The 10,028-nt window shown below is 44.4% G+C and overlaps 1 protein-coding gene across 1 annotated transcript; it reads left to right on the forward strand.

The window, feature by feature from the left end:
* Positions 1-1,306: 1,306 nt before the first annotated feature.
* LOC119314876 (histone H2B.4-like) lies at positions 1,307-1,915 on the forward strand. Its single transcript, XM_037589557.1, has one exon. It carries the CDS (start codon positions 1,369-1,371, stop codon positions 1,774-1,776), a length of 408 nt encoding a protein of 135 aa, XP_037445454.1. The 5' UTR covers positions 1,307-1,368; the 3' UTR covers positions 1,777-1,915.
* Positions 1,916-10,028: the final 8,113 nt, after the last annotated feature.

Raw genomic sequence — 10,028 nt, forward strand, 5'->3', positions numbered from 1 at the left:
GAGGACGATGAAGCGGCGAGAAGCGAGCCGAGTCACCGGCAAGGAGGGCCCGCGGCTCTTTCGCGCCAAAAACGATTCGCCCGGCGCCTTCAAGTGCCCCCCAGCGCGCCGGGTTTGGGTTGGGTCCGCCAACGCCAATTTCGGCCCAAGCCGGCGAAAATTGGGCCCTTAGAGGCGCAACTGGGCCGATTTTTTGGCGCCGGCGGCCGAAAAGTCGCATGGGGGGCCTTGTTGGGGGCGCGGCTGGAGATGCTCTTACCTTGTTGAATCGAGACTGGTGCTAAGAAATGTGTACATTGCACAACTGCTTCTAGTCACTCTGTGCATTCGGTTTACATGGTTCAGTTTATACGTTTTTTCGGTTTGTACGGTATTAATACTTCGTTAAATATGGTTTGAGATTAAAATATGGTTCGGCTTTGCTACACACCAAATTATTTCGATATGGTTTCTGTATATACCATAGTAACCAAAGTTGTCGCGAATATGAGAATGACATAGTAATAATTTACAATTTTATAACTTAATACACGTACTATTTTACACAAATAATATATAACTATATATGTAAGGATATATGCATGCATGAATTCATACCTTGGTGGTTATGGACGTGCTTAACATTTTCTTAGAGAAAAATGACTATGTTACACGAAAAATGTACATGCTTATTAGGCAATCTGGCTCATGTACAAGAAAAATGACAACTCATATGGTTGTTCGCCTCAAGAAATATAAACATTAGTTTTACTACGATTTATTCTGTGAACCGTTCGATTTTTTGGTATGTACCATAAACCCAAAGTTCAAAATGGTATGAAAAGTCTATACCATATCGAAATCAGAAAACCATAAAATTGATTCGGTTCGGTTATTTTTCAGTATAGTTTTTCGTTTCGGTTTCAAATTGCAACAGCTTCTAGGACCTACGTACGTGACTACAGACTACAACATCCCTCCCGAATTAGTGACGGAGTATTTTCTATCATTGCTCACGCTCACATCCCTTGCTCAAAACAAAGTACTACTATCACTGGCAGCTGGGACCCGAGCGGGGTAACCTCCAAACTTTCGAAGTTCCCGCCACAGAGAAGTCGGCTGGGTCCTCCTCCAACTGCTACAGGTACATTTTCGCCACGTCACCGATCCGCGTCAAAAGAGCATCCGGTCCGTCCATTCGAAAAAGCTGCGAACGGCTGATATGCCTTCACGTCACCGATCCGAGGCGCCCACCGCTCCACCAATCAGCGCCACTTCGTCGTCACTCCTATAAAGAGTCCGGCCAATCCCGCTTCCAATCCATCGCCCCTGTCTCTCTACTACTCACCCCAGCCAAACTTCGAAGAAGCAGCAGTCGCCGCAGCATCCATGGCCCCCAAGGCTGCCGAGAAGAAGCCGGTGGAGAAGACCCCCGCGGGCAAGAAGCCCAAGGCGGAGAAGAAGGTGCCGGCGTCCAAGGAGGGTGGCGACAAGAAGGGGAAGAAGAAGGCCAAGAAGAGTGTGGAGACGTACAAGATCTACATCTTCAAGGTGCTCAAGCAGGTTCACCCCGACATCGGCATCTCCTCCAAGGCCATGTCCATCATGAACTCCTTCATCAACGACATCTTCGAGAAGCTCGCTGGCGAGTCCGCCAAGCTCGCGAGGTACAACAAGAAGCCCACCATCACTTCCCGCGAGATCCAGACCTCCGTCCGCCTCGTCCTCCCCGGCGAGCTCGCCAAGCACGCCGTCTCCGAGGGCACTAAGGCTGTCACCAAGTTCACCTCGTCCTAGGCTCCTCCTGCATTAGTTCTAGTGTTTATTTCCTCTCCCTCGTCTGATGAATTCTGTAGCTAGCTGTGTGTGTTCTGACAGCGTCATCCTGTAACAATGGTGCTGCCTGAATAAATAGTCACGTTGCTGCTTGAATGGACGACCGTCGCCTTGGATTCTTGTTTCCAACGTGTTTATTCAGTTTCATCTTGGGCTTAAAGCCAGGAAGATGGTTTTGCGTCTCTGAAAGTATTGCACAAATGCTTCTCTGAAACAAATAGTTTGATCCTTCTTGAGAATGGAGCTCCACTCGTGTAGTAAAGAAAGTATGACCAGCCTTTTACTGCGGTGAAACTAATTTCATAGGCGTGTAAGCTGTGTTTGTGTGCGTGGCAAACTTCATTAACCACGTTTTGCTACTTCAATAAACTTAAAGCTTGCATTCGAAATTGATGCTGATAATTGACCACATTCAAATCAAGGATCTGAAATGGTTTGGATCTCCCGGCAATTTTTCTTTGAAATTTCACCGGGGGAGATTTTTTCCCACCTGAATTTTTTATCTTTAACAGGGACGAAAACCCAGATTAACAGGGGACCTAGCAAGAGGGCGGTAGGGGCAGGTAGGCAAGAACACAAGACTAGGCAGCCAACTTTTCAAATAATCAGGTAAGCGTGCAGTTTCCGAAAACAAAGAGTAACCAGATAACCCGTTTGTTTCAGATAATCAGATGTAAAGCTGCTGCAGCAGTGATTTGATTCGGAAGATATAAACAGATAATCCATTTGTTTGATACGCATGTACACCTACACATTTGATTTGATTGGGAAGATATAAAGTGTGCCTCACCATCAAATTAACCTACTTTTGTGACGATTTCCCTTTATAAAATATATAAGTTCAACACATTATATATAGTCTAGCGACCAAAAACTAAGCCTCGATCGTTGGGTGAGCTGTTGAATTTTTATCCCATGGTTGAACAACCACAAATCTGATCCTCATTGAAAGCGTGAGTGAAAACTCATGCATGTGCACCGTGGGATCTTTGTCTGACGAATTCTGCAGTTAGCTGTGTTCTGACAGTGTCATCTTGTAACAATGTTTCTGCTTGCGGGTTTGTGGCTGTTCTTCGGTCTGATTGAATAGTCGAGTTCACCTCATCCTAGTCTTCTCGTCTAAAGAGGTGAGCTGTAGTTAGATGTGTTCTGAAACTGTCATCTTGTAACTTTGAGCTGATAGTGGCTGTTATTCAGTCTGAATAAATAGTCATGTTGCTGCTTGAATGGACAAAGTCGCGTGCTTTACTGTCACCTTGGATTCTTGCTTCTGACATTCTCATTCAGTTTCTCCTGGTCTTGAAGCCAGGAAGATGTTTTTGCGCCTCTTGTATTTGGTCTGATTCTTGTGCAGATACAACCTCTTAAATTGTACGTACTACAGAGGTTGCTCTGCTTCTTAACCTGGACTTAGTTTTTGAATTATTTACTTGTGCCTGTTAGAGACTGTACAAATCTCTAATGTTTTACAGGTAACCCATTTGTTTCACATCAAATGTAAAACCTTTGGAGCAGTAATTAGTAAGTTTGATGCGCAGATTGGGAAGATGTTAAGTATGGGCCTGATTACCAAATTCTCCTATTTTTTAGACGATTTTTCTGAGCCTATTTATAAACAAGTTCAACGCATACTTAAAAATAGGAAAAATACAAGTTCACTGAATATAAAAAAATTTCATGGACATTGTTTCAATTCTCAAGTTTTTTAAAGTTCATGAATATTTTTTGAATATGCAAACATTGTTCAAACTCATGTACATTTTTTGAATATGCCAACATTTTTCTTAATACGTGAACATTTTAAGTTTTCTCAAACATTTTTTGAAAACCATGAACATTTTTTTCTGAATTCACAATCATTTTAGGATTTCGGGGATTTTTTTTTCAAAATTCGCAATTATTTAGAATTTTTAAACTTTTATGAAATCTTGAATCATTTTAAAAAAGCAAAAAAGGGAAAAGTAAACAAATAAAAAATAGGGGGTGTCTGGCCCCGCCCATTGGCCGGCCGAACAGGGCTCGCGCGGGGTGAGTGCGTTTTTCCGCGACATCCAACGCCCAGGTCGCCAAATAGGAGCTCCCATCGACCAATCTATCTTTCCTGAGATGAAATGCGGCCTCTCAAACTAAATCACTATTTTATTTAGACTATTTTGTGCTATTGAATAATTATACTCCCTCCGATGCATATTACTTGTCGCTTAAAAAGATATATCTAGATGTATTTCAGTGCTAAATACATCTGTTTGAGTGACAAGTAATACAGATTGGAGGTAGTATTATAGTAAGTATTGTGTGCATATGCATCAGTTCATCAATCAATTTTTTAGGGAAGGTATATAGTAGGCTAGTTAATCAAGTTGCCACTCACGAAGATTTCCAAGATAGTTGCTAGTTTAAAATTCAGGTTCAATATTTTTTATTTTGGTATTACTAGCAAAAAGGCCCGTGCGTTGCAACGGAACAATGCCACACACCTTAGCCTTGATAATAATGCCTCAAGACATTCCCTCTCAGTATCATGAGGTTCTATCTGGCAGCGCCCATGAGTGGAGAGCATAGGTGACAAGTAACAATTGGATCACCAATGAAGTTGTGGCGGTATGTCGTGCATTACACACATCTTGTATTTGTCCTCCATAGAAGGATCGCATAATGTTCGCCCATCTGCTGCTACCGCTGCAGCCAACTCACACATCTTCCCGTTGCTAGCACGACCACCAAACACAGGGAAGATGTGAAAAATTATTGTCATATTAATGGTCAACCAAGCACATCTAGTTTAGAGTAGCATCATAGGGAAATTTACTCAGACATGGAGTTTCTAATCTTGAGGTCAAATGCTCCCTGATGAACAGTAAATTTGAAAACAAATAGAAAAATTTTCAAAAATTCTGATTTTTTTAGTAAACTTTAAAGAATGTTTAGACTGCAAAAATTCAACAAGAAATCACATTGGTGCAAAGGCGTGATAAAAAACAAAATCGATGCTCTGGTCAACCAAGCACATCTTGTACAAATGCAGCAAAAGTTTAGAGTAGCATCATAGGAAAATTTACTCAGACGTGGAGTTTCTAATCTCGAGCTGAAATGCTCTTGGATGAACTGTGAATTCAAAAAAAAACATTTATTCCATAAAATTCTGATTTTTTTGTCATAAACTTTAAAGAATGTTTAAGTGCAAGAAAAAATTCATCACAGAATCATCGGTACGTGGCGTGATAAAAAAACAAAATCGTGTTACTTTCAAACGCATTTTGGAGCTCTAAATTTTTTTTGGTACGACTTGCTCCAATGTTATTTGTTATGAAAATTTGCATGCCCTTCAAACATTTCTTAAAGTTTACCAAAAAATATATTAGAAATTTTTTATTTTTTACGAATTTACTGTTCATACTTCATAGTTGGTGGTAGATCATATGCAGTTATTCTAAATGTGCGTATACACTTGTCCGATCATATCATGCATGAGTGGCATTAGTTGGAAATCAGTCCATCCTGTAGTTCGTCAAAGATGAGACAAATGCAGTTATTCTAAAATGTAGTTCATCCAATTCTCCCCAATCGATTCCCTAGGCCGCAAGGGCATCCCCATCAATTCTCTTCGGTCATCCATGCCATCTGGTGGTGCTCCTTTGTTCTCTTGTGCCCCCCACGAGCCCCTTTCTTTGTTCTTTCTATCACGCGCATACATACACCACCGAGGCCCATATCTCACCCTGTTTTGTTTATTTTCGAGCCTGCTTGTTTTCTTGTATAACTCGGACATATATAAATTGATGCTCTTTGATTCATAGAGACGATGTGGGACTATATTTAATTGTGTACGTAATCAATATCGTCATACAGAAAGAAAGATCGTGTGTTTCAGACCCCAAACCATTAGCAACTATTTTTTATGCGCAGCTTGGCCCAACTTGGCCCACCACGAAAATCAAAAACTGCAACCCATGCAGGAACAGAACGTAGATGACGGCCCCCAAATTAGTACCACCTCGTTTATATTACGATTTTGTCTATACAAATCGTAAAAGCGTATTATGACATGAGAAGAAAGCGTATTGTGACGGTGAACCCACGGAGTCAATCCGTGCTTTATTATTAGGGAAAGATCTTGACAAGCCTATAATTGATGCAGTCTTTGAATTTATTCAAATTACTTCTATTAAAAAACATGCATTCTAGACATTTTAAGGCTCCAATTTGCATTTCGCATCGGGCCCCTAATTTCTGGAGACGACCCAGTAGCAGGAAGTCCCAACCGATGGGCAGACACATCATCAGCTTGTCACCCAACAGTCTGCACATCAGTACGTCACACACCCCTGGCTAGCTAGGGTTTCTCGCGTCGCCGTCGCCGCCGCCATCTCGGAAATTTTGGTCCCCTCGTCTCCAACTGCCATCTTGGCACTGTGAGGTGGGGGACCTTGGATCTTGAGGACCCTTCGTCAACACAGTGATCGTTATAGTTTTGTGAGGATAACTTCCTCTTGTTCTTTTGGCAGTGTCACGAGGTTAGAGAGTTTTCTGTCCTCGCAGATTCAATTATTCGGATATGGTGAGTTTATGTTGTTGTGTCAACCTTTTTTGTTGTTGTTTTGATTCTTTGTGAAGGTGAAATCTTTCACCAATACCATGTTGAAGATACAGTGATTCGGCGACCTGTGCTTCTAGGGGATCACCCTCTGCCCAAGTACGTTCATTGATCAAGGCTTCCCATCCTTTTAGATGGGTGACTCAAGGTGCTTTCAAAAATCATTATCAGTAATGTTCGTGCGGGTAAAAAAGTGACAATATCGTAGCTCCAATCTAATTGCAGCCTCTTTACCGAAGTCCGAAGTCATTGGAGTATTTCTTCGAGCAAAGATTAATACCGTGAAAAAGATGTTTACAAGAAAATTCATCGTAGTAATTCTTAGTCATAGTAGTTACTTTGTATTTTCTTTGATCTTAGGTCCAAATCAGTGTACCTATTATCAGTATCAATAAAGTTACAAGTGTTCCTAAAAAAAAATCAGTACGTCACACACAACAGCAGCTAGCCCCTAGCCCCGCCCGCTATGCACACACAACCTCAGCTTGGCGCCTAGCAGCCTGCACGTCCTGTGCCTCAAGCTGCACTGAACGCACTTCCCGTGGCCTTCCCTGTCCCCAAGATACAATATAGGATATTCGCAAACGAATAATATTCCCTTCATTTCTAAATATAAGCCTTTTTAAAGATTTCGATACGTAATACATATATGCATGCATGCATACATCATACATACATACATACATACATATGTATAGACATATTTTAGATCACTCATTTTGCTTTGTATGTAGTCCATATTGAAATCTTTAAAAAGGCTTTTATTTAGGAACGGATGGAGTATAAAGTAGAAGTGGCGAGGGCTATGTGCGTAGCAGACCAGGTGGCAGCACCAATGGCGTAGATCCATGAGCGGTCGGCGCTGTAGCAAATACCGGGATTTCCCTGGTCACCGAATAAGCAGGCCGCCCCACAACGACTTGCGTCCTGGTCACACTGACCGGTGGTAACAAGCCCATCACGAATTTCTTGCCCCCTCCTCCCCACGGCGTCGCTTAGCTCGGGACGACTCAGGCGAGATGCAACCCCAGCTAGCGCCCCCGCCATCCTTGCTGTCTCCCCCCTTGTCACCACCAGAGAAGGCTCCGGGGAAGCACGTATGGCCGACTAGGATGGTGGTGGCAAGGATCTGCTGCTCCGCCCCGTTTGGAGAGCTTTGGAAGCCGAGGTGGAGGCCTTGGATGGCGTGGCGGTACTGGCCCTCCAGCGAGCTGTGGTCGCGGGTGCTGCTCCACCTCCTCGGCCGCGCGGGTGTTAAGGTGGTGGCGGTCGCCGACGGCCGGTCTTTGCATTCCGTCTTCCTCTGGGGACGTTGCTAGATCTGCAGGCCCTTCTTCCCCCCTTCCATGTGCCATCCACCCCGTCGGTGCCGGTCCATGGCGGCCTCTTGCCGTCAGATCTGGTGCATTTGGGGTGAGGAAGAGGCGGTAGTCCGGGAGAAATCCTTGGCCGGCGATGTCCGCCACGACAGTGGCTACATCTGTGGATTTCATTCCCCTCGTTGGGGACTCCGTCGAGGTACTTTCCCCTCTCCCCCCTCTTACTCCGGGTGAAAACCTCATCCTTCCTGGATGGGGCGGCAACGACGCATCGTTCGTCGCCACCTTCTTGGAGGTGCCACTCTGGTGGTTCGAGTGTCACGAGGGTGCGATGGTTTGGGTGTTGGTAGCTCGGTGGTCCTGTTGTTTGATTCGTTACTCTGGTGTTGTTCCTCGACATGTGGTAAGCGTTTTCGTAGCTCCTTTGGTCGTTCTCCGTCTGCGTCGTGCTGGTCTGCTTGCCTATGGGTCGGCACCCTCATGTCAGGGCAGGGTGAGGATCATGTTCCCCTCCCTCATCATCAGCAACACACAACGACAGGATGAATGATGTCCTCCGCGGTATTCCCCTTTCTCCCATAGCTCTTGTTGCGTCTGCTCGTCGTTTCTTCACTTCCTTCCTCAGCCTCTTTGATCCTGGTGGCTTTGTTCTCTGGGTGTGGACCGGTGATCTTGGGCGAGGCTTTTCCCAAGGAGAGAGCTCGACTTCAGTGAGGCCATGAGGGTCGCACTGGGATTCTCACTTGGTGATTCGGCATGGCTTCCATCCTGGCTCAAGGGCGAGCGTTTCCATCATCGATGGTGTGGTGTCCTTCGATCCAGGATGAAGGGTAGGGTCCCCCTTGGTCACGATTAAGGTTTGTGCAGCTCACTTATCCTGGCGTAGTTGTCAGCGTGTCCCTTCCAATGTCGGAGTCTCAAATCCAGCGCGCTTCTGCCCTTGCACCGGTGCTCTATTCGTGGTGGACGACATCGACGACGTCAAGATGATCTCTTCATTTCCATTTTGTTGTTGAGCTTGTGCTTGTAAGCTTCCTAGTAGCACTTTGTATCAGACGTTATGTCGTTTTATTTTTGTTGTTTTGTGTTGTTCGATGTAATCTCTGGCAGGTTGATGGCTTTGTTAATTCAAGTTGATGGCTTTGTTAATTCAAATCTAGGCTTGTCTCGAGCCTTCTGTCTAAAAATAACAAGCCCACTGCCAGCATGGGAAGACCCACTACCTCCTCACCGGTAGACCAACGGAGATGTTAGCACACTCATAGGCACTGGTCGCCTGGACGATGACACGAGTCACTACGGAGATGACCCAACAGCCAGGCGCCGCGAAGACGACCCAACAACCATGTGAGGCACAATCGGGCAAGGTGAGATGACTGTGAATGGCCAGGAAGGTGAAGAATGATGCGCTAGCACTACTAGGAAAACCCTAGTAGTAGCGCGGGTTTTAAGGCTATCAGCAGTGCGGGCAGCCACGCTATCAATAAGGCGCTACAACTAATTGTTAGTAGTAGCGCGGTTTGTACCCGTGCTACTATTATTGACTATATCAGCAGCGCTTTTTCAGAACACGCTACTATTACTTAGTTATAGCGCTTTCCTAGCCCCGCGCTACTGCTATGTGTTTCATCATTTCCTCCCGCTTCCTACCCAGTTTCCTACCCAGTTTCAGTTTTAATAAACTGCAATTTCCAGATACTAGGTACTACTAGATATCAATTTCATAAAGCATTATAGGTACTAGGTAGTACTACCTCCGTTCCAAATTACTCGGTAACGATCATCATATGCATCCTCAAGCAGTACAAGGTGATATCGATGACGATCATCATATATAGTTCTAGATGATATAGACGATGATCATCATATGTAGTTCTACATGATATCGACGACAATCATCAAATGTAGTTCTAGATGATATAGCCACACACACATATATAGTTCTAGCTAGATGATATCGACGACGATCATCATCCTCAAGCCTGGGCGGTGGGTGTTCCTGATAGTAATTAGGATGGCCTGTCCAACACGAAGATTCTTGCCAATAAGGAATCTCTTGTTGGAGATATGCCCTAGAGGCAATCATGTATGATGATATTTCTTATGTGTTTATGAATAAAGATAGTCCTTGGACATTATCAATGATGTGTATCAGCAAGTACATGACTTGTTTGTGGGACTATGCATTGTATGATGACTGTCCTAAAAGGTCCCTAGTCGAAAGGGCTGTGTGGACGCGCAGCCAACTAGACTAGCATATGACATGGTTGATGGCTTGGTCTCACTAGCCATGGAGCATT

Source organism: Triticum dicoccoides, chromosome 6A, assembly GCF_002162155.2.
Source record: "Triticum dicoccoides isolate Atlit2015 ecotype Zavitan chromosome 6A, WEW_v2.0, whole genome shotgun sequence".
Classification (NCBI taxonomy): Eukaryota; Viridiplantae; Streptophyta; class Magnoliopsida; order Poales; family Poaceae; genus Triticum; species Triticum dicoccoides.